Source organism: Drosophila santomea, chromosome 3L, assembly GCF_016746245.2.
Source record: "Drosophila santomea strain STO CAGO 1482 chromosome 3L, Prin_Dsan_1.1, whole genome shotgun sequence".
In the NCBI taxonomy this organism is placed as follows: Eukaryota; Metazoa; Arthropoda; class Insecta; order Diptera; family Drosophilidae; genus Drosophila; species Drosophila santomea.
In genome coordinates, this window is record NC_053018.2 from 23,384,385 (window position 1) to 23,409,882 (window position 25,498).

The 25,498-nt window shown below is 49.4% G+C and overlaps 2 protein-coding genes across 2 annotated transcripts in view; one reads left to right on the top strand and one right to left on the bottom strand.

Annotated features, from left to right (window-relative positions):
* Positions 1–2,050: 2,050 nt before the first annotated feature.
* LOC120447845 (acetylcholine receptor subunit alpha-like) overlaps positions 2,051–25,498 on the top strand; it is a 60,938-nt gene continuing 37,490 nt past the window's right edge. The window contains exons 1-4 of the mRNA XM_044005969.1: positions 2,051–2,088; positions 4,124–4,292; positions 4,360–4,496; positions 4,556–4,699. Of these exons, the coding sequence (XP_043861904.1) occupies positions 2,051–2,088; positions 4,124–4,292; positions 4,360–4,496; positions 4,556–4,699 (488 nt within the window). The remainder of the gene's footprint in view (positions 2,089–4,123; positions 4,293–4,359; positions 4,497–4,555; positions 4,700–25,498) is intronic.
* On the bottom strand, positions 17,565–19,028 carry LOC120450495. The gene is made up of 2 exons (XM_039633541.1): positions 18,181–19,028; positions 17,565–18,116 (listed from the first exon to the last, which is right to left on the bottom strand). Exons 1-2 carry the CDS (start codon positions 18,488–18,490, stop codon positions 18,088–18,090), a joined length of 339 nt encoding a protein of 112 aa, XP_039489475.1. The 5' UTR covers positions 18,491–19,028; the 3' UTR covers positions 17,565–18,087.

Here is a 25,498-nt window from a genome sequence, read left to right on the forward strand (position 1 = left end):
ATTGCAGAATAAAAACGAATTTTTAAACATCTACCGCGGCGGTCTTCTCAATAACCAAAATCTGAATAGTCTGCAATAATCTGGATGCTGGGTTAATCCAATTAAAACGAGCGATTCTAAGATTCGTTCTGCCATGTCGTCAATGTTCTGCCAACGCCGATGCCAACTACCCACAGCTAGCTTTGGATTTATTTACGGTAAAAATTTCAGTCCTAATCCTGTCTTCAATAAAACCAAACTATCTCTGGATTAAACACTTGTTTTTATTTTTTAAATATTTATATCTCGAATAATAACTTGTATATTCAAATGTAAATCAGTCACACAAAAATGGCGCTCTCAAGCTAAAAATGTTGCAACTTCTAATGCAATTACTTACACTTACTTTTACACACTTTAAATAGGCATCTTAATGCGTATTTTTCAAGTGCGACAAAAGGTTTGATGTGTTACCGCTCTTTTTAATAGACTTGCTGCAAATATAGCAGGTTGCGCTGTTGTTAATTACTTCAGTATTATAGCTTTTTCCCGAGATCATTTTCCTTCCAGTTTTCACTTTGAAATTTTTAATTAGTTAATTACCGATAACCAATAACTTTGGTTGCAAAAAAAAACATATTTCCAGAGGCGACGAAAAGGTTGCGTCTGCACTTGACGGTTTCAAGCCTGTTTCCATGAGTGAGTGCCTCTCCATCGTTTGGGACCTGGCTGAGAGCTCCGAGACAACGCGAGTTCATCACGGCCTCGATCCCGATGAGGACTGATTCCAGCTCTTCCGCGTTGAGGAGCGCGCTGCCCACTGCTCACAGCTTTAACAAATGTCTCCCAAAGTCCGCGCCTGCTCCTCGATCCGCTAGCGAAGAGCCTCGTAGTGGCGACTCGCTCCGACGATGTTCTTCGTGTTGTCCCAATGAACCGTCTGCGGACATCTTCGTCGACCAATAAACCTTTGAAAAGCCAATAAAAATAATTAGTACTTAGATCTGATACAATCTCCAAGTCGAGATTAATAGACCGGGCCAAAGAAATCCATGGGCGGAGTACATAGAGTCTATCTGCAGGTTAATTTAATTTGTGAATCAGTCGAGGCTGGCATTTAAAGCAGCCCACAACACCACCGAACTGTCCGACTGCAGTCTTCCTTGCTTCCTGACGCAAGACTATCGTCCAGCTCGAATTGGGCATTCTTGGGCCAGTTTCCCTCTTTTCCTCTTTCCATCAGAAATAGTGGTCCAGTGAACCAGATTGACTGCGCAATTTCGTCGGCGTCACAACCTCTAGAAAAGATATCTGCTCGGTTCTGCTTTGTGGAAACATGCCGCCATGTAGCTTCTTTTCACCATTTTTGAATCTCCGCTACCCTGTTCGAACGAATGTCGACAACGAAGATGGTTGAGATCGATTCCGGTGAAGAATAACTTCAGAATCCCACCAATAAACAATTTGTTCGATAGAGACTTTTAGTAAGGGTTTGATTCTATGACAGAGATCTGCGAGAAGGTGAGCGGCACATAACTCAAGCCTTGGGAACGCAAGCTCTATAAGCTATCATGGATGCGTCGGCAGAGGCAACTGTACGGTGACATCGGGTCGATATACACGAACTGAGAAATAGATATCTCATCCAGTTGAGACAGAGTGCCTTTTAGCACATTCCAAGCTGTTTCCAAATGTATCGGAATCGTTTCATCCCAATCTAACTTACTAAGCCAACGTTTCTGAATCCGAGATTGGTATCGACTTAACTTAACGTTCATTAGGATGCTGTGCCCTTAGGTGAGTTAGAAAACCTGCTGCTTGAAGAACCTGAAACACTTCAGACTTAATTGTCTTTAGCTCCTTTATGCATGCAGCACCAGTTAACATGTCACCGACGTAAAAATCAAATCCAATTACTTCGGCAGCTCTAGGGAATGAAAATCCCCTCAACCTTTTGAAACACCGAATAGCTATATATGGGCCTGGTCCAGTACAATATGTAACGGTGTTAAGCGTGTATAATCTCAAGGATTCAGATGGATTCTTTCCTCCACACTATTAGTAGGCGATCATGGCATACGTGTGCAGCCGGAAGCGCAGCAGCGTGGAGTACAACTCTTCTTGAATTGTGGCCACCTGAGACGATGTTTTCAGGAAGCATTGAACCCGACGAGCAACTTTGTCAACGTACTCTAGGGCCTTAACATGCATTGATTGGGAAACACATAATGTGGAGTGTCTGTAGGCGACATAAATTTTGCAACCTCGAAGGAGTTGCCAAACCCATTTGGATCAGACTTAAACGGCTGCCCAAATTCAAAGTGGTTAAATTTTTCGATAACTGGAATGCTGGCGTCCTTATCAATTAAAGTTTCGAAAAGTGTGATACAATTTTTTAACTCTGAATTATCTCCACTAAATTTTGACAATGCCAATGACGCTGGGGGTCTTTAAGGCAGATACCAGAGACATTATTTTTAGTCACTATACAAAGTTCTTCCAACTCGTCTCCAAATTCAACGACACAATCTATGTTTTGTAACAGATTTTCCTTATTAATTGAAGCATTTAAATTTTGTAATCGACATTTAAATGCTTCCTCTAAATTCACAATAGCTCCCTGGTGTATCCCGTCGATTAATCGGCGAATGTAGCTCGGTTTTCAGCACTTCCAGAACAGATTTATTTTTCGTTTCTTGGCTCATTATACTCATTACTCGTAGAGTAAAAGGGTATACTAGATTCGTTGAAAAGTATGTAAAAGGCAGAATGTAGCGTTTTCGACCATATAAATTATATATATTCTTGATCAGGATCAATAGCCGATCTGGCCATGTCCGTCCGTCTGTCCGTCTGTCTGTCCGTATGAACGCTGAGATCTCAGGAACTACTAAAGCTAGAAAGTTGAGATTAAGCACACAGACTCCAGAGACATAGACGCAGCGCAAATTTGTCGATTTATGTTGCCACGCCCACTCTAACGCCCACAAACCGCCCAAAGCTGCCACGCTCACACTTTTGAAAAATGTTTTGATATTTTTCATTTTTGTATTGGTCTTGTAAATTTCTATCTACTTGCCAAAAAACGTCTTGCCAAAAAAAACTGTTTGCCACGCCCACTCTAACGCCCACAAAACGCCAAAAACTGTCAGTGTTGAAGACTCTCCTTCGCACTTCCACTGGCTGAGTAACGGGTATCAGATAGTCGGGGAACTCGACTATAGCGTTCTCTCTTGTTTTTAGCTAATATTTTTAATTTTTTATTTAAAATTAAATTACAATGGCCAAAACAAAATAATAATTTTCAATAAATAAATGTTGCGTCCAAGAGCGGTTTAATTTATGTATGTGTATTTAAAGAAAGTATAAATTGAATAATTTGATTGCAGCTATGCATCCAAGAATAAAAAGCTAGGTGTAACAAGGCAAGGCAGCTCCAACATCAAGTTTTTGCACAAATATCTCTGGTTTCCTTTGGGTATTTTTATGAGCCACTTTCCTTTACGTTGAAGGTCTCTTGATGGTGGCAGCAAAAATAAGGAACTAGGATCAGTCTATTACGAGACCGACACGAATATGTTTAAATTAAACACTAAACGCGTCGCGGGCAACAATTATTTTATTTGGCACACATTGGTGATGGCTCAAGCAATAATCTTTTGGCTACACCGGCGAACAAATCACTAATCGCAAGAGATATAAAACAAATCGGTAGTTTCATTTTTAAAATACTCCTACAACTTTACTAACGTTACAATTTACGCACAACTTGTAAGTAAACCACAATAATTTACCCTCCACTTGGATCCCAGATTGATAACTATCGCGAGAGAGGCGAGCTTAGATGCTCCAGCAGCTTCTCTGTATAAATAACGAACGAAGTTATTGCACAGCTGCGGTGCTATAGAGCTTAATTTTGTCTTTAAAGTTGCCATGTTAACAATAAATAAATATAGGAACTACTGGCAACTGCAAGACCCGATTTTAGTCATAAAGTTATTATTAGCTATACACCAGTTTTTTGATATAACATTTCGGTTCTTACATTTGCACAATTAAATGTAAAAAATAGAAAAGTAATCATAGCTTAAAATAAGCAAGAAGCACAATAATAGTAAAAAAAACCAAATTAACCACATTGCAGGAATGAAAAGTTTTATACTTGTTGCGACGAACCATATTTGGACATCACATTTAATATAACAATGAGAAGGAAGACGCTTTTTTATACTGTTAATATAATAATACCGTGCATGGGAATATCCTTTTTAACTGTATTGACATTTTACCTTCCATCGGATAGTGGAGAGAAGGTAATTAAAGATGTGTAAACATATTCCTTTTAAAATTAAAATATATATATATAATTATGTGTTTCAGGTTACTCTATCTATTTCTATTCTTATTAGCCTTCACGTGTTCTTTCTTTTGGTGGTTGAAATTATACCGCCGACGTCATTGGTTGTTCCGTTGCTGGGAAAATACCTTATATTTGCCATGATACTTGTGTCCATCAGGTAATATTGAATTAAATTGTAAATAAAATGTGACGTAATATTTTTAAATTTCTTTTAAGTATCTGCGTGACGGTTGTTGTTTTGAACGTTCATTTTCGTTCACCTCAAACTCATAAAATGGCACCCTGGGTTAAGCGCGTCTTTATTGACTTTTTGCCGGCGTTTTTATTCATTAAAAGGCCGACGTACAACTTTGAAACAAGGTAAACAATTTTATTAAAAAATTTACAAAGGAGACCGAATGAAAACAAGTTATATATACATTTTTTAGAAATATAGCTTTATGGGCTTTTGCTAAACTTAAAAATCCATTTAAATTGGGTACGGTTTCTTCTATGTACATACATAAAATGTTAACTTTGATCTTTAAAATAATGATTCTGTTATATTGGTTGCTTTTGTTTTGTTAATTTTTTGAGATACAGGTACGCTTTAATCATATAGTTGTTTTTGTTGGAGATATTGGAAATATAATACATTTTTTATCATCGTAGAGAATAAAACAGTGGTTTCCTGACTATCAGCTAGTGCGGACGAGAAACCAAAATTACACTTAATCCAAACTTTCTAGTTTTTATAGTTCCTGAGATCGCGTTCTTCATACGGGCATGCCCAGATCGACTCGATTAGTGACCTGACAAAGAATATATGTTCTTTATAGGGTTGGGAACGCTTCCTTCTACCTGTTTCATACTTTCAATAAGCTTTCAGAGAAAATGCATTAGAGTTGATTTTTTGTCACTGGAAAAAAAACTTAGCTATTCCAGCTTTTAAGTTTCATAGTTTGGGGCTCGTATTAGGAATTCAGGTTCTTGAATAAAGACTTGGTCAATTTAAATTTAATGAAACCTTTTAATAAAATGTAATGTTGTAGAAAAAAAATTGTCAAATATTTCGTCAATGTTCGGACAGGAAAATTTATTATGGACAGTCCTCTGCAATCAATAGCCATACTGACATTCTAATTTTTATTTTTTGGGTACCAATATGAGTCCAATGGTCTTCAGTAATTCATTATTTAATTCTTTTTAATAACGCGATTCGGACTGAAGCTTTTTTAGAATTTTTCTTTCTTTAAGAATGTTGATGAAAAAGATTTGTTGTTCCCTGGAACTGTTCATCGCTAATGAAAAACATCATGTAATCATCGCTACTGAAAAACATGACAATAGAGTTCGATTGGTCTTAATTGTGTTCTGATGAATGGGTATGCAGGATGCATCTTGCATTTAATTCATTAGGGGTGGACAAAGCTTTTGCGCTGACAAATGGGCGCACAGGTTGGATCGTTGCTTGAAAGTTTTGAACTTGTGAAATGTTTAACTAGGATGCCGTTGATCGAAAGCGTCAAAACGATTTATGACCAAGGGGTGTAATGTATGTATGTTGAATGCCGTATTCATTTGATAACCTCCTATCATAGGCAAATTGAATAATGGGTATCTCGGAATATACTGGTTGTTGGTTGGTTGGTTTGCCGTCAAGAGTATTTGCGTAAATGTCACATGAATGTAAATATAGGATCAGTAGTAAACGTTGACATCAACAAACATTGTTATCGCTGCTTTATTCATTTATTTATTCGTGTCCTGAGCTTTATTACGGCTAGATTTCACTGTTTTTAAAGTATAGAGCAGAAATAGTCAGCTTACTTATATTCATTACCAGAGAAACGATTAGATCTCTAATATCTATTTCATCCAAGCTCCTAAACTTCGGCCTCTGAATTAATTAGCTTTCTTTTTTTATACAAATCGAAATATATTGTTTTGAACAAAATCTGGCCTTATTTTGCCGTTTTTCCGTTAAACTATAGGTATTTTAGCTTTAGCTGTTTAATATATCGAACAAACAAACCGACAGAAAGACGCTTATTATTTGAAAAATGCACAAAGGCCAAAATTGCTCACTCTCCGTTCGCGTAAAGTTAAGAGCGTAAGAATCTTAAAATATAATTTTGTTGCTTGTGTAGTCTCCTTGTGTGTATGTGTGCGTTCTTGTGCTAGAAGTCAATCCAGCCTGACTAATGTTTTGATCATTTTAATATGATCTAATAAAATATTATTTAAAAATTTTTGCAATGACAATTAAAATAATGACACGAAAAAGAAAAATATTATAATAAAATTATTAATAATATTATAGAATTATAAATAATATTCGATTGTTAAAATCGCCGCTCGAATTAGCTACCAAACGTGGGCTTTTCTGCCCACCCAAATTGCGGCCTTTTAAAAACATTAGAATATTAGAATTATAATATACCAAAATAATTAAACTAAATCTTATTTGCATTTTAAATACTAAAAGTTAAAAAAATGTGTCATTTACATGCTACTTATTTAACTTAATAAATATACTAAATAATTAAAAAATATACAAAGTATATTATTATAACTACTGTAGTTTTAAGCATAGATTTTCTAAAAAAAGTACATTTAAAAAATATAAATAATAATAATAAATCAAATATTTATAAAATAAATATAAAACTGTTTATTGCAAATTCGATTTTTTGAAGCACGAAGTGCGGACACAACTCTAGAATCACAGTCTTCTTATATGTACATATATTTCACACGTCTGTTCGGTTGTCAGCGAAATCAATGCAAGCATTCCACCGCATTCCACCCAGTACTTTTCCATAACTTCTAACTTTTCTAGGATCGTTAGCGTTCAAGAGAGCCTGGTTAGGTTGAATTCTGTCCATTTCCATGAATGAACGAACAATTGATGATCCTATAAGCAAGTCCGAAAAATGTTTCCAGTCCTCATAAGTCTCAAAAAAGGTCGGAAGTTTGATTCTCTCGAACTAAATAGCAACACGGCTTCTCTGGGTTGTGTCTGCGGACAACGGAACCACATTTCATGGAGGCAAGCCAACCTTGAATGACATGAGACGCCTGGCCAATCAACAAGTCAAAAATGAGGAATTGGCAGGATTCTTCGCCAATGAAGGGATTTCTTGGCACTTTATATCCTCATCTGCTCCCCATTTTGGAGGGATGTAAGAGCTGGTATTCGCTCAATTAAACTCCATATGAAACGGATACTTGGATCCAAGGCTCTAACGTGTGAGGGGCTCTCTACTGTTCTGAACCAAATAGAAGCAATCCTGAATACCCGCCCTCTGTGCCCAAATGGAAATTAATCTTTGGATCCACCGACGCCTGCTAATTTTTTGACTGAATCTCCGTACACTGAATTGACTGAACCCAGTCGTGGATATGCAAATCAATCGATTGGAGAGGTGGAATCAGCTGCAAGCCTTGGTCCAAGGTTTCTGGAAACGGTGGCATATGGAATACCTGACATCTCTTCACAAAATGGCATTTGGAAACCGACAATATGAAAATCCACACACTGGTAATACTCAAGGAGCCTATTCTAGGACCCTCTAAATGGATCCTTGGACGGATCACTGAAGTGCACGCAGGATTAGACGACAGGGTCCGAATCGTAACGGTGAAGACTGCCCACGGCTTTTATAAACGCCCTATTACACTGCGCTGCCTCTGTGCTGAACCACCGTTCAGGGCGGCCGGTATGTTCGGAAACGAGACACCGCTGCGCGAGCATTCCCAGTACTTTTCCATAACTTCTAACTGTAACTTGTTTACATCCTAAGCTAGTATAATCATATGGCGATTCAATGCTTAGTTTGGTCACATTGTGCCTCTCAATAAAAACGTTCGCATCGGTGTCCACATAATAATTTCAAGTGTCTGAAATTAACCAATACATAAACTAAACAGTAATACTAGCGGTTTTATTTAAAAACAATGTCATTTATGAAATTGTGGTAGCTTTTTACGTGGTAGCTATTTATTAAAAATAATATAGATTCGAAATCTAAGAACTTGTAAAAATAAGGGCACATTTTGTAAAATGTACAATGCATGAGCATACGGGTATACAGCACAAAAAATTCGAGTGCAAAAAAATTGTATGGCGTTAAACACCTTGTTATTCTAATGTCTTTGTTTCGACACATATCCTTTCATATCTCTTAAACTTTTACCATCTACAAATAATGTTCAATATTTTTTTCAGTAAATTACTTTTAAAGGATACACATGCTTGCTTTTACCCTTATTATTCTGCGACAAATATTGATCGACTCGTGTCTTCGGGATACAACAATAGTCTGCCAAAGGAAGAGTTATCGCAAAGGAAAGTATTACTAATTTGCTTTTTTATTACAGTAATGCCATTAATAACTTGTGGCATATAAAACGATTTAAGTTGGTGAAGGTATATACATATATTAAACTTGCGTTTACCCGTGCCAGTCAATTTTCATGAGGTGTTAGTTTTTCAAATCCCAAAATTACTTTCGAAAGAACATCTCGCTATTGCCGACTTCAACGACAGTTTTTAGATTTTTTAGATCTTCATAACTTGTATTGCGTCTTGACACCCTTTGCCCTAAGAAATCTTAATTGTAAAACGGCCACAATCCGATGCTGTACAGGATCCGGCTCCGACTGCCGGTTAGACTTCCATAGATTGGAGGATCGTCAAATTGCCACAAGATCTTTTAGATCTTAAAATACTGATGAACACACCCAGTATAAGGCTTGAAGGTTTTGATTGCATTGCAGTCAGAGAGGTGCAGTATGCTTTAATGCTTGAGAAGTTAGACTTAATATAACCTAGAATGCAGCTACCGCGTATGTTTTCAAAGAACCAAAAGAACCCTTATACCATTTCCCTGGCATAATACCGGTAATGATTGGGGCAAAGAAACTTTCCTGTTCCTGTGCCAGCTCCATTCTCGCACCAACGATTTATAAATGCTGTACTGTTGCTGACACTTAAGCCGATCGCAGTATTCTCCAGTACTGCGTGTTGGATACATTTAAACGTTCACAAATATGTATCTACTATTATAAAGATAAGATTATACTTCTGTTAGTTGATCTCCATCGAACGTATGTGTGTTTGTCGCCCTTTTGTTGCTCATTTTGAATTTACTAATAAGAACTTAAGATAACTTTCTACTATTTTGTGGTATAACTTTGGAATTTAATTTCTCCAGAAAGTTCTTTTTCCAAAAATTATCTTGCCCATGAGCTCTGAATATTTTCAGTTTACATTTGGATATAATTTATGTACCGGATGGATGTTCTTCTTCGTCATAGGCTATCTGAAAAAATGGCCTACCCAGAAATCGGAAACAACTTTTTTTTCTTATTCTACGTCTTAGCAAACGCTTTACAATCTGTGACAAGTTCCCAGGACAATTACACATTGTCAACGCTGCATTTTTGTCCTCAGTTATACAGTTCATAACAAAACTTTGTTATTTGACTCATACACATTAAAGGGATGTAACTGGCCATTGTCAGATTCCTTTTGGATTTGATATTTTTCTTACAATGCTCTTTCCTTGTGAAAGGACTTAATAAATCTCACAAAGATTTAGCCATGACTAGAATGTTTTCTACTTTTGTGTTTTCTAGATGCTGTTCATGTTGATGTACCCAAGAAAGTCTATCTTGCTTTATTAGGACTTACACTTGGCCCAATAGATTGACAAGCCATTCTTAACGACATCCTCTAGCACTATTTGCATTTTTTCCATACCATATAGAAAATATTTGCTCCTCCATGCTAACGTTCTGATACAAAATATTTTGGAAAGCTCTACTTGAATTTTACATGTTTGTTAAGTCCAATGAATTGTAAATGTTGAATTCACTATCCATTTCTACTAAAAAATTTGTTTATTTGAATTTGTAAAAAGTATTTCAATTTTGATCACTTCGTAATTATACCCGTTACTCGTAGAGTAAAAGGGTATACTAGATTCGTTGAAAAGTATGTAACAGGCAGAAGGAAGCGTTTCCGACCATATAAAGTTGTGAGGAGTCTTAAAACTCCCCACAAATCCGGGTGTAGGAGATCGGCATAGCAACAGCGAAGACGGCTGGAATGCGAGAGGAGCCAAGGGCGGTCAGGTCGAACGGTAAATAATGGACCTTGGACCCCGGCAAAGCGGAGAGACCGTGAATTAACGGTACCGCGCTGGACCTTGGACTCGAACCCGCCAAGGGCGTAGAGGTCATACGGTAACGGTGCGGACTTTGGACAGGCACAAAGAGGACGCACCGTGAACTAACGGGACATGTTTGGACCTTGTACCCGAGCGAGCCGTGTGCAAAACGGGAAATAACGGGATTCCCGCAGCCGATATAAGGGACGGCGCCGGCGCAGCTCGGGACAGTCAAGAAGAAGTACGCGAGGGCCTTACAGCCGGACAGTCAAGAAGAAGTACGCGAGAGCCTTACAGCCATACGGGACAGTCAAGAAGAAGTACGCGAGAGCCTTACAGCCATACGGGACAGTCAAGAAGAAGTACGCGAGAGCCTTACAGCCATACGGAAAGCGAAGAAGTACGCGAAGAGTCGATACCGAGTGACAGTGAAACGACGGGAACACAAGTGCGTCAAGCGGGCATCCAGAGTGGATCGCCGCACGTGAAGATCAGCGAAGGACGAGCGAACACAAGGACCTAGCGTGGTCAGAAAGGGACACTGGAGTCAGTGGTCGCAACGGTGGTTCGGAGGGAAGCGCTAGCTTAACTCGTGGACGATACACCCTGCCCCATAACATCCTAAGCCCGGTCGAGCCCGCAGGCTATCCTTCGGCGAGGACCTAGCGTAGTCAGAAAGGGACAGTGGAGTCAGTGGTCGCAACGGTGGTTCGGAGGGGAGCGCTAGCTTAACTCGTGGACGATACACCCTGCCCCATAACATCCTAAGCCCCAGGCGATCCGGTACGGATCCCCGTCGGCAGCGACGCAGGCGTACGACGGAAGGACGACGAGGGAGCAACGACGTGCATCCAGCGACGAGGATCACCGAATCCTGGTCAACAAGTGACGATAAATAAAAGTGGTTAAATCTGAGAATCTGTCTTCTTCTTGGTCGGGCAATCACACAAATCATAAATTTGGTGGGACGAACAAACAAAATCTCTGAGCTAGCCGTTGCATTTCGTAGCGAGCCGAAATAAGAAAAACAGTTCGTTACATCTGGCGCCCAACCGTGATTGTCCTGATCAAAAAGAACAGAGGAGAAGATGGGGAAATCGTGGCTATACAGCCTGAAGAGGGATGACTTTCCCGCAATAGCAAGCGCCCTAGGCATTAAGCTCGAAGGGTTGGTCGAGGATATGCGGAGGACGCTGTCCGAATTTATCCAGCAGACCACAGACGAGCCCGAAACAGTCGCCATACTCGAGGCGTTGGAGAGGGAGTACGCAAGAAGACCGGCCCCGGAGATCAAAGTCACCGGTGTGGAAGGCCTGGTGGGGAGCCTCGATGTCCACAGCATGATGGAGGCCAGCGGGAGCAGACCCGAAAGGCAGGAAACCGGGAGTGAACGGCGGGAAAGCAGCCGCGAGAGAAGGGAGAGGCGGGAGCCCAGCCGCGATCGGCGAGACATCGCAAGGGTAGCCCCTCCGGATTACGCAAAGGTGGCGAAACAGGTGCGGGAGTGGAGCTTCCGGTACGACGGCCACGACAAGCCATTGGAGTTCCTGGAACAGGTGGAGTGGTCAGCAATGACGTACGGCCTGGATATCAACCAGATCCCACGAGCGATGCCGGAACTGCTGAAGGGCAGGGCCCTAAAGTGGTTCATCGCCAACAACAGGTTCTGGGAGACATGGGCAGAGTTCATCCATAGCTTCCAGGAATTCTTCCTGCCCAGAGGCTTCATGACGAAGTTGGCAGACCAGGTCAGGCAGAGGAAGCAGCGGCATGGCGAATGCTTCAAAGATTACATGGTGGACATGCAGACCCTAATGCGGCCCTTGGGGATGTCCCACAAAGAGATCCTGGAGAGGATAAGGGAGAACAGCACTCCGGCTCTACGGATGTTTGTCCGCCCATACGAGTGCCGAAACCTGGATGCTCTGATGGTCCTGGCCGACGAATTCGAGGAACTGGACTCCCAGAGGGAGCGGTTCGAATCAGAGCGGACCCAAAGAGCCCGCCACCAGCGGGATTTCCAAAGAGGGGAACAGCACACGGTGTGCAGAAGGTGCCAAGAGGAGCCCACAGGACCGTCGAGGCACGAGACGAACGGGCGAGGACCAGACCCGGCGCGGCGGGGGTTTGTGCTAAACCCAGCGCAAGCCTGCCATAGGTGCGGAAGCCAGGAGCACTGGATGCGGGAGTGTCGGAACCGACCGATCACATTTTGCTGGTCGTGCGGGCGAATCGGCCGGAAGACCGCAGAATGCTGCCCAAGATCGGGAAACGCCACGCGACCCCAGCCTCAGAGGGGCAACCAGGGTTCGCAAGGTGCTGCCCCTCAAAATTAATGGGCAAGCTGAAGGCGGAAGAAAGACAACTGTCCGCCACAGTGCTCATAAACGGAATGGAAGTTAAGGCCACGATGGACACCGGAGCCACAGCAAGCTTTATTAGCGAAGAGTTGGCGGACAGGTTGCGGGCAGTGGGAGAGGTCGTAGCCACGAGAAGAGAGGTGCGGATGGCTGATGGACGGTTCGAGGAGGTCACATCGCTGCTCGAAGTAGACGTAGGACTGGGAGAGAGGACCGTAAGAATGCAACTGCTAATCCTCCACAACATCATCGACGCGCTAGTACTGGGATGGGATTTCCTAACGAAAGTTGGAGCCAGGATAGCATGCGCGGGTCTGAGCGCAACGATACCGGCGGGACAGCTGGTGCGAAGCAATGCACGCGAGAAGCTGTCAGTGGCAGTAGTGGAAAGGACGACCGACTTTGCGGAGGAAGATATAGACGGCTTCCTGAAGGCAGAGCTAGCAGATTTGGGAAGAGTCCAAGGGACGTCAACGGTGGCGGTGCACAGAATCACGATGAAAGACGATCAACCGGTCAAACAGCGCTACTACCCGAAGAACCCGAAGATGCAGGTGGAGATCAACGCCAAGGTCGACGAGTTGCTACAAAAGGGGTGCATCGAGCCGTCTAGGAGCCCGTACAGCTCTCCCATAGTGATGGTGAAAAAGAAGACGGGTCAGTGGCGCTTGTGTGTGGATTTCCGCCAAATAAACGCAAAGTCCGTGAAGGATGCGTACCCGATGCCAATGATCAACTACATTCTGGATCAACTAAGGGAGGCGAAATACATAAGCAGTCTGGATTTGAAGGACGGGTACTGGCAGATTCCGTTGGCAGCAGCAAGTCGGCAATATACGGCATTTACGGTGCCGGGAAAGGGCCTGTTCCAATGGAAAGTAATGCCGTTCGGACTGCACTCCGCATCGGCAACGTTCCAGCGGGCGTTGGACCAGGTGATAGGACCAGAGATGATGCCACACGCATTTGCGTACCAGGACGACATAATTGTGATCGGACGGACACTACAAGAGCACAGGCGTAACCTGAAGGAGGTGTTCCGGAGGCTGAGGGCGGCAAACCTGAAAGTTAACGCAGATAAGTGCAAGTTCTTTCGAAAGGAGCTACAATACCTGGGCCACCGGGTGACGGATCAGGGCATCGGAACGGATCCGGAGAAGGTAGCGGCAATAGCTCAGCTAAAGCCCCCGGGAAACGTTAAGGAACTGCGACAGTATCTAGGAGTGGCGTCGTGGTACAGACGTTTTGTACCGGATTTTGCAACGTTGGTACAACCACTGAACGCACTCCTAAAGAAACAAGCAAAATGGGAATGGACTGACGCCCACCAAGAAGCATTCGAGGCCGTCAAAACTAGGTTGGTCGCCGACCCGATCCTGGCATGCCCCGACTTCACACGGACGTTCGTGCTACAGACGGACGCCAGCGACTACGGGCTGGGCGCTATCCTCACACAGCACTCCGAGCAAGGCGAGCGGGTGATATCCTACTCCAGCAGATCGCTGAACGGAGCGGAGAAAAATTATTCTGCAACAGAGAAGGAATGTTTAGCAATAGTGTGGGCTGTCAGGAAATTAAGACCATACCTGGAGGGCTACTATTTCAAAGTGATAACGGATCACATGGCCCTGAAGTGGCTGAACAGCATCGAGAGTCCGTCCGGAAGGATCGCGAGATGGGCATTGGAGCTCCAACAATACGACTTCGAGATTTCGTACAGAAAGGGCCAGCTGAACATCGTCGCGGACGCCCTATCGAGGCAGCCGCTGCAAGAAACGAGCCGCAGGATAACGGAAGAAGGGCAACCGGACGAACAGCAGGAGTGCAAGTGGATAGATGGGATGCGGAGGAAAATGAAGCAGGAGCCCCAAAAGTACCCGGACTACCTGGAAGAGGCCGGCCAATTGTATAGGCACATTCCGCACCGGGCAGGACACGAGGATGTGGTGTCATGGAAGCTGTGTGTACCAACCAGGGAGAGACAGCGCGTCATGGCCGAGAACCACGACATGCCGACGGCGGGACACCTGGGAAGTCGGAAGACTATGGCGAGGGTGGCAGCCAGGTACCACTGGCCAGGAATGCACCGAGACGTCAGGAAATACGTAAGGAACTGCGAGAGCTGCATGAAATACAAGCCCAACCAACTGCAAGCAGCCGGGAAAATGCTGACACAGGTGCCGGAAGAACCGTGGGCCACCGTATGTGCGGACTTTGTGGGCCCATTGCCAAGGTCAAAGCACGGCAATTCGATGCTGCTGGTCCTGGTGGACAGGTTCTCCAAGTGGACCGAGATCGTTCCGATGCGTAGGGCGACCACCGAGACGCTGCGAAAGGCCGTGCGAGAGCGGATAGTGGCCAGGTACGGAGTGCCAAAGGTCATGATCACGGACAACGGAGTCCAGTTCACGAGCAGGGCATTCAAGAGGTTTTTGGAGGAGCTGGGTGTAAAACACCAGCTCACGGCTCCATACACTCCACAAGAAAACCCGACCGAAAGGGCCAACAGGACCGTGAAGACGATGATCGCGCAGTTCACGGGGGCCGATCAGAGGACATGGGACGAGAACTGGCCAGAGCTGCAGTTGGCGGTGAACACGAGCGTGGCAGAAACCACTGGATACTCGCCGGCATTTATAACGCAGGGAAGAGAACCGAGGCTGCCGAATGCGTTGTTCGACGAACAGACGGCCGGAACGGGCAGATGTCCACAGACACCGGCGGAAAACGCGGGAAAACTGAAGGAGATCTTCGAACTGGTGCGGAGGAACATGGAAAAGGCAGCGCAGGATCAGGCGCGCCACTATAATCTCCGGAGGAGGCCGTGGAAACCCAAGGTGGGCGAAACTGTGTGGGCCAAGGAGCACCACCTATCAAAAGCAGCTGAGGGCTTCGCGGCAAAACTGGCACCGAAGTTCGACGGGCCGTTCAAAATAAAGAAATTCACGTCGCCGGTGATTTGTATTTTGGAACACGCCACAACGAAGAAGACAAAAACGGCTCATATTAGCGATTTGAAGCCGGGAAGCGCGGGCGCCGGCGGGCCAGAGGATAACGAGAGCGACACACCACAATAAAACCCTTTCGCGAAGAAGGGGGGAAGACGATACAGGGTATCGAGAAGTCGGAAGTCGCAGTTAATCACTCACACACACACACACACAAAAGGCCCGTTGGAGCGCGAGAGCGGGACAGGGAGGGTACACAGCCGGAAAACCGTTAACGGCTAACGCACACAATTGCGAATTCCGTAGGAGGCAGGTGCACGGAGGAGAATCCCGTTACCGGTACAGGCCCCGCGGAATAACGGCGGAAAGGAGTAAATCGAAAACCGAGGTTTCGTCGCGGCGGAAAAAGCTAGAGGCTTTCTTTTAAGATCAAGTCGGCACAAGATGAGCAGCAACGCGGAGAACAACCGGGAGGTGAGGGTGACCGGCACCGGGGAACAGCCCGGAGCGATATGGAGGGCGGACTCCGAGTCCTACCTCCAGCTTCTGGCGTCACCTTTGGTGTCGCGATCCCCATCTCCGGTCCAGGAGGACACTGTCGATGGAGGCGAATCACGAAGAGCCCGTGGATTGCGTGTCCCTCTCCTCAGAGAGCGAGGAGGACGACGGGGGTGAGACCGTCACCCCGGTGGTATCCTCGGAGGAGGACGAAGGAGGCCGGAGAGCGAAGGCGAGGATGGCCTACCGCAGCGTGCGGCGGGCGACACAGGGCCACGGTCGGATTCGGCTGGGAGAGGCGATGCTGTCGAAGGACCCGCGGGAGGTGCGCGAGTTCGCGGAGGCACGGATCGCCACGCTGCGGCGGTTCGAGCGGATGGTGGTGGAGCGGAAGGCAGCCGCCGCCAAGGCCGCGTGGGAAAAACGCCTGTCGGAGTGGCAAGAGGAGGAGGAGGCATTGTGGGTGCCCCACGCACCGTCGTTGCCACCACGGCAGCCGCCGTTGCCACCGACACCACCGCCGCCGTCGCAGCCGCCACCGCCACCAACAACGCAGCAGCAGCAGGAGCAGCCGCAGCCGCCGACGCCGGAGCCGCAGCACCCGGAGATGCCGCAGCCACAGCCGCCACCGGCGCAGTCACAGCCGCCACCGCCGCCACCGGCGCAGTCACAGCCACCGACGCAGCAGCAGCCGCAGCCGCCGACACCGGAGCCGCAGCACCCGGGGATGCCGCAGCCACCGACGCCGCAACCGCAGCCGCCGTTGCCGCCGACGCCGCCACCGGCGCAGCCGCAGCCACCACCGCCACCACGCACGCCAACACCGCCGCCAGCACCACCGACGCCGCCGCCGCCGCGCACGCCGACGCCGCCACCCCAGGATGAGGAGGGGCCCCGGTGCGAGCGGCAGCAGTCCTGGGAAGTGGACCAGGCGCACGTCGCGCAGACGCTGCGCACGATCGGCCTGGGCGGCCGCCGGTGGCACCAGCAAACGGTGACCTGGACATGGCCCGCACCGCCGGAGGACACGCCGGAGGCCCGCGTGTGGGAGGAGGTGGGCGCGGTCGGATGGAGGCCGGTGGAGAAGCGGGCGCGCGACCCGCAAGTTCGCGCACGGGTAGAGGTCGGAGACGCTGGAGAGAACCCGGAGAAGGGTCCGTGGGTGTGGCCCGTACCACCACCACCGAAGCTCGCGCGGCAGGAGTCGTGCCCCGAGGCAAGACCGCCACCGCAGCGACCATGCCTCCGCCTCAGCAGTCGCTGGGCGGGAAGCCATGGAAGGAGCTCGAGCGCGCGGAGTGGCCACCCAGAGTGGTCGAGGAGGCCGAGGCCCAGGCGAGAAGAAGCCACAAGGACCGCTGGGCCAAGCTGTTCGTGCTGGACGGCCAGCGGTTCCGGCTGAAGGTGCGTCGCGGCGGGGCCATTCAGGTGTACGTACCCCAATAAACGAAACGAAAACGACATAATGAGAGTTGTGGGTCAGGGGAGGGTAAGGGCACTTTGTTGCTCACAGAAAAAAAATAGGTGCGAGTCATCTGCAGCAGCCAACAGGCACGCGGGCCAGCAATCGGACGCGGGGCCAGGCACGCGGGCCAGCAATCGGACGCGGGGCCAGGCACGCGGGCCGGCAAATCGACGCGAGGCTGCCGCAGGCGCGGAGACGGCATGCTGGCCTCCAAGGCGCTTGGGTCCAGGGGCAGCCGCCCGGAGCATGGAGGGGCGATCATCGGGGTCCCTGCCAAAGGGCCTCCAGGGCGCCTGTGTCCAGGGCCAGCAACCCTGGAGCATCAAGGGCCATCATATCGTGTGGGAGGAGCTAAAACAAAAAAGGAGAGGATGAGTAAATATGGTGGTTTTAACAATAAATTCCGTAAACTTACCTCCATTGAGCTGCAACTCCGAAATCCACGTGCTTGGAGAAAATCGGGATGGGGGCGCTACGATAATAGCGGTCGATCGATAGTGAGATCGATAGGGAACAAAAAAAAAAAAAAAATACTGGATATTAAATTGATTTTCAACACGCTGCCACACTATTGGCAGCAATCGGCACGACATCGGAATATCGGAACTGGAAGTGGCAACGCCGGTCGCGAATATCGATAACTCGATCGCGCAATCAGCGATGGGACAACATCGGTAGGAGTCGGAGGTGGCAACGCCGGTCGCCAACATCGATAAGTCGATCATGGTGAGTATCGGTGGAGTTGCCAGGGATGCGAAGCGACGAAGAGGCGGCAAATTTAAATGCGGAGCTGGTGACAAGAAGCAGACGGCAACAGGTACAGGAGGCTGGAGAAGGGCGCAAAGATCAAGATGCCGAGTCGAGACGTCGAACGACAGGGTCTACTAGGCTGAGGCTGCCGGGCTGAGATCAAGGAGGCGCAGTCGACGTGAGGAGAATGGAACGGTGAGGATCAAGAGGCCACGTCGAGATGCTCGAATACGCTGAGACGTAAGGCTGCGATCAGGAAGGCGCAAGGAGGTTCAAGATGCCAAGTCAAGACGCTGAACGACGGGGTCTAATAAGCTGCGACTGCCAGGCTGAGAACAAAGGGCGCAGGGTCGACGAGAGGTGATTGAGGAAGTTGCCCATGCAAGGAGACACCGAAGCAGAGGACCGCCGGAAGCAGCATTCTTTTGAAATCTTCCGAAGAAAGGGGGAGATGTGAGGAGTCTTAAAACTCCCCACAAATCCGGGTGTAGGAGATCGGCATAGCAACAGCGAAGACGGCTGGAATGCGAGAGGAGCCAAGGGCGGTCAGGTCGAACGGTAAATAATGGACCTTGGACCCCGGCAAAGCGGAGAGACCGTGAATTAACGGTACCGCGCTGGACCTTGGACTCGAACCCGCCAAGGGCGTAGAGGTCATACGGTAACGGTGCGGACTTTGGACAGGCACAAAGAGGACGCACCGTGAACTAACGGGACATGTTTGGACCTTGTACCCGAGCGAGCCGTGTGCAAAACGGGAAATAACGGGATTCCCGCAGCCGATATAAGGGACGGCGCCGGCGCAGCTCGGGACAGTCAAGAAGAAGTACGCGAGGGCCTTACAGCCGGACAGTCAAGAAGAAGTACGCGAAAGCCTTACAGCCATACGGGACAGTCAAGAAGAAGTACGCGAGAGCCTTACAGCCATACGGGACAGTCAAGAAGAAGTACGCGAGAGCCTTACAGCCATACGGAAAGCGAAGAAGTACGCGAAGAGTCGATACCGAGTGACAGTGAAACGACGGGAACACAAGTGCGTCAAGCGGGCATCCAGAGTGGATCGCCGCACGTGAAGATCAGCGAAGGACGAGCGAACACAAGGACCTAGCGTGGTCAGAAAGGGACACTGGAGTCAGTGGTCGCAACGGTGGTTCGGAGGGAAGCGCTAGCTTAACTCGTGGACGATACACCCTGCCCCATAACATCCTAAGCCCGGTCGAGCCCGCAGGCTATCCTTCGGCGAGGACCTAGCGTAGTCAGAAAGGGACAGTGGAGTCAGTGGTCGCAACGGTGGTTCGGAGGGGAGCGCTAGCTTAACTCGTGGACGATACACCCTGCCCCATAACATCCTAAGCCCCAGGCGAGCCGGTACGGATCCCCGTCGGCAGCGACGCAGGCGTACGACGGAAGGACGACGAGGGAGCAACGACGTGCATCCAGCGACGAGGATCACCGAATCCTGGTCAACAAGTGACGATAAATAAAAGTGGTTAAATCTGAGAATCTGTCTTCTTCTTGGTCGGGCAATCACACAAATCATAAATTTGGTGGGACGAACAAACAAAATCTCTGAGCTAGCCGTTGCATTTCGTAGCGAGCCGAAATAAGAAAAACAGTTCGTTACATCTGGCGCCCAACCGTGATTGTCCTGATCAAAAAGAACAGAGGAGAAGATGGGGAAATCGTGGCTATACAGCCTGAAGAGGGATGACTTTCCCGCAATAGCAAGCGCCCTAGGCATTAAGCTCGAAGGGTTGGTCGAGGATATGCGGAGGACGCTGTCCGAATTTATCCAGCAGACCACAGACGAGCCCGAAACAGTCGCCATACTCGAGGCGTTGGAGAGGGAGTACGCAAGAAGACCGGCCCCGGAGATCAAAGTCACCGGTGTGGAAGGCCTGGTGGGGAGCCTCGATGTCCACAGCATGATGGAGGCCAGCGGGAGCAGACCCGAAAGGCAGGAAACCGGGAGTGAACGGCGGGAAAGCAGCCGCGAGAGAAGGGAGAGGCGGGAGCCCAGCCGCGATCGGCGAGACATCGCAAGGGTAGCCCCTCCGGATTACGCAAAGGTGGCGAAACAGGTGCGGGAGTGGAGCTTCCGGTACGACGGCCACGACAAGCCATTGGAGTTCCTGGAACAGGTGGAGTGGTCAGCAATGACGTACGGCCTGGATATCAACCAGATCCCACGAGCGATGCCGGAACTGCTGAAGGGCAGGGCCCTAAAGTGGTTCATCGCCAACAACAGGTTCTGGGAGACATGGGCAGAGTTCATCCATAGCTTCCAGGAATTCTTCCTGCCCAGAGGCTTCATGACGAAGTTGGCAGACCAGGTCAGGCAGAGGAAGCAGCGGCATGGCGAATGCTTCAAAGATTACATGGTGGACATGCAGACCCTAATGCGGCCCTTGGGGATGTCCCACAAAGAGATCCTGGAGAGGATAAGGGAGAACAGCACTCCGGCTCTACGGATGTTTGTCCGCCCATACGAGTGCCGAAACCTGGATGCTCTGATGGTCCTGGCCGACGAATTCGAGGAACTGGACTCCCAGAGGGAGCGGTTCGAATCAGAGCGGACCCAAAGAGCCCGCCACCAGCGGGATTTCCAAAGAGGGGAACAGCACACGGTGTGCAGAAGGTGCCAAGAGGAGCCCACAGGACCGTCGAGGCACGAGACGAACGGGCGAGGACCAGACCCGGCGCGGCGGGGGTTTGTGCTAAACCCAGCGCAAGCCTGCCATAGGTGCGGAAGCCAGGAGCACTGGATGCGGGAGTGTCGGAACCGACCGATCACATTTTGCTGGTCGTGCGGGCGAATCGGCCGGAAGACCGCAGAATGCTGCCCAAGATCGGGAAACGCCACGCGACCCCAGCCTCAGAGGGGCAACCAGGGTTCGCAAGGTGCTGCCCCTCAAAATTAATGGGCAAGCTGAAGGCGGAAGAAAGACAACTGTCCGCCACAGTGCTCATAAACGGAATGGAAGTTAAGGCCACGATGGACACCGGAGCCACAGCAAGCTTTATTAGCGAAGAGTTGGCGGACAGGTTGCGGGCAGTGGGAGAGGTCGTAGCCACGAGAAGAGAGGTGCGGATGGCTGATGGACGGTTCGAGGAGGTCACATCGCTGCTCGAAGTAGACGTAGGACTGGGAGAGAGGACCGTAAGAATGCAACTGCTAATCCTCCACAACATCATCGACGCGCTAGTACTGGGATGGGATTTCCTAACGAAAGTTGGAGCCAGGATAGCATGCGCGGGTCTGAGCGCAACGATACCGGCGGGACAGCTGGTGCGAAGCAATGCACGCGAGAAGCTGTCAGTGGCAGTAGTGGAAAGGACGACCGACTTTGCGGAGGAAGATATAGACGGCTTCCTGAAGGCAGAGCTAGCAGATTTGGGAAGAGTCCAAGGGACGTCAACGGTGGCGGTGCACAGAATCACGATGAAAGACGATCAACCGGTCAAACAGCGCTACTACCCGAAGAACCCGAAGATGCAGGTGGAGATCAACGCCAAGGTCGACGAGTTGCTACAAAAGGGGTGCATCGAGCCGTCTAGGAGCCCGTACAGCTCTCCCATAGTGATGGTGAAAAAGAAGACGGGTCAGTGGCGCTTGTGTGTGGATTTCCGCCAAATAAACGCAAAGTCCGTGAAGGATGCGTACCCGATGCCAATGATCAACTACATTCTGGATCAACTAAGGGAGGCGAAATACATAAGCAGTCTGGATTTGAAGGACGGGTACTGGCAGATTCCGTTGGCAGCAGCAAGTCGGCAATATACGGCATTTACGGTGCCGGGAAAGGGCCTGTTCCAATGGAAAGTAATGCCGTTCGGACTGCACTCCGCATCGGCAACGTTCCAGCGGGCGTTGGACCAGGTGATAGGACCAGAGATGATGCCACACGCATTTGCGTACCAGGACGACATAATTGTGATCGGACGGACACTACAAGAGCACAGGCGTAACCTGAAGGAGGTGTTCCGGAGGCTGAGGGCGGCAAACCTGAAAGTTAACGCAGATAAGTGCAAGTTCTTTCGAAAGGAGCTACAATACCTGGGCCACCGGGTGACGGATCAGGGCATCGGAACGGATCCGGAGAAGGTAGCGGCAATAGCTCAGCTAAAGCCCCCGGGAAACGTTAAGGAACTGCGACAGTATCTAGGAGTGGCGTCGTGGTACAGACGTTTTGTACCGGATTTTGCAACGTTGGTACAACCACTGAACGCACTCCTAAAGAAACAAGCAAAATGGGAATGGACTGACGCCCACCAAGAAGCATTCGAGGCCGTCAAAACTAGGTTGGTCGCCGACCCGATCCTGGCATGCCCCGACTTCACACGGACGTTCGTGCTACAGACGGACGCCAGCGACTACGGGCTGGGCGCTATCCTCACACAGCACTCCGAGCAAGGCGAGCGGGTGATATCCTACTCCAGCAGATCGCTGAACGGAGCGGAGAAAAATTATTCTGCAACAGAGAAGGAATGTTTAGCAATAGTGTGGGCTGTCAGGAAATTAAGACCATACCTGGAGGGCTACTATTTCAAAGTGATAACGGATCACATGGCCCTGAAGTGGCTGAACAGCATCGAGAGTCCGTCCGGAAGGATCGCGAGATGGGCATTGGAGCTCCAACAATACGACTTCGAGATTTCGTACAGAAAGGGCCAGCTGAACATCGTCGCGGACGCCCTATCGAGGCAGCCGCTGCAAGAAACGAGCCGCAGGATAACGGAAGAAGGGCAACGGGACGAACAGCAGGAGTGCAAGTGGATAGATGGGATGCGGAGGAAAATGAAGCAGGAGCCCCAAAAGTACCCGGACTACCTGGAAGAGGCCGGCCAATTGTATAGGCACATTCCGCACCGGGCAGGACACGAGGATGTGGTGTCATGGAAGCTGTGTGTACCAACCAGGGAGAGACAGCGCGTCATGGCCGAGAACCACGACATGCCGACGGCGGGACACCTGGGAAGTCGGAAGACTATGGCGAGGGTGGCAGCCAGGTACCACTGGCCAGGAATGCACCGAGACGTCAGGAAATACGTAAGGAACTGCGAGAGCTGCATGAAATACAAGCCCAACCAACTGCAAGCAGCCGGGAAAATGCTGACACAGGTGCCGGAAGAACCGTGGGCCACCGTATGTGCGGACTTTGTGGGCCCATTGCCAAGGTCAAAGCACGGCAATTCGATGCTGCTGGTCCTGGTGGACAGGTTCTCCAAGTGGACCGAGATCGTTCCGATGCGTAGGGCGACCACCGAGACGCTGCGAAAGGCCGTGCGAGAGCGGATAGTGGCCAGGTACGGAGTGCCAAAGGTCATGATCACGGACAACGGAGTCCAGTTCACGAGCAGGGCATTCAAGAGGTTTTTGGAGGAGCTGGGTGTAAAACACCAGCTCACGGCTCCATACACTCCACAAGAAAACCCGACCGAAAGGGCCAACAGGACCGTGAAGACGATGATCGCGCAGTTCACGGGGGCCGATCAGAGGACATGGGACGAGAACTGGCCAGAGCTGCAGTTGGCGGTGAACACGAGCGTGGCAGAAACCACTGGATACTCGCCGGCATTTATAACGCAGGGAAGAGAACCGAGGCTGCCGAATGCGTTGTTCGACGAACAGACGGCCGGAACGGGCAGATGTCCACAGACACCGGCGGAAAACGCGGGAAAACTGAAGGAGATCTTCGAACTGGTGCGGAGGAACATGGAAAAGGCAGCGCAGGATCAGGCGCGCCACTATAATCTCCGGAGGAGGCCGTGGAAACCCAAGGTGGGCGAAACTGTGTGGGCCAAGGAGCACCACCTATCAAAAGCAGCTGAGGGCTTCGCGGCAAAACTGGCACCGAAGTTCGACGGGCCGTTCAAAATAAAGAAATTCACGTCGCCGGTGATTTGTATTTTGGAACACGCCACAACGAAGAAGACAAAAACGGCTCATATTAGCGATTTGAAGCCGGGAAGCGCGGGCGCCGGCGGGCCAGAGGATAACGAGAGCGACACACCACAATAAAACCCTTTCGCGAAGAAGGGGGGAAGACGATACAGGGTATCGAGAAGTCGGAAGTCGCAGTTAATCACTCACACACACACACACACAAAAGGCCCGTTGGAGCGCGAGAGCGGGACAGGGAGGGTACACAGCCGGAAAACCGTTAACGGCTAACGCACACAATTGCGAATTCCGTAGGAGGCAGGTGCACGGAGGAGAATCCCGTTACCGGTACAGGCCCCGCGGAATAACGGCGGAAAGGAGTAAATCGAAAACCGAGGTTTCGTCGCGGCGGAAAAAGCTAGAGGCTTTCTTTTAAGATCAAGTCGGCACAAGATGAGCAGCAACGCGGAGAACAACCGGGAGGTGAGGGTGACCGGCACCGGGGAACAGCCCGGAGCGATATGGAGGGCGGACTCCGAGTCCTACCTCCAGCTTCTGGCGTCACCTTTGGTGTCGCGATCCCCATCTCCGGTCCAGGAGGACACTGTCGATGGAGGCGAATCACGAAGAGCCCGTGGATAGCGTGTCCCTCTCCTCAGAGAGCGAGGAGGACGACGGGGGTGAGACCGTCACCCCGGTGGTATCCTCGGAGGAGGACGAAGGAGGCCGGAGAGCGAAGGCGAGGATGGCCTACCGCAGCGTGCGGCGGGCGACACAGGGCCACGGTCGGATTCGGCTGGGAGAGGCGATGCCGTCGAAGGACCCGCGGGAGGTGCGCGAGTTCGCGGAGGCACGGATCGCCACGCTGCGGCGGTTCGAGCGGATGGTGGTGGAGCGGAAGGCAGCCGCCGCCAAGGCCGCGTGGGAAAAACGCCTGTCGGAGTGGCAAGAGGAGGAGGAGGCATTGTGGGTGCCCCACGCACCGTCGTTGCCACCACGGCAGCCGCCGTTGCCACCGACACCACCGCCGCCGTCGCAGCCGCCACCGCCACCAACAACGCAGCAGCAGCAGGAGCAGCCGCAGCCGCCGACGCCGCAG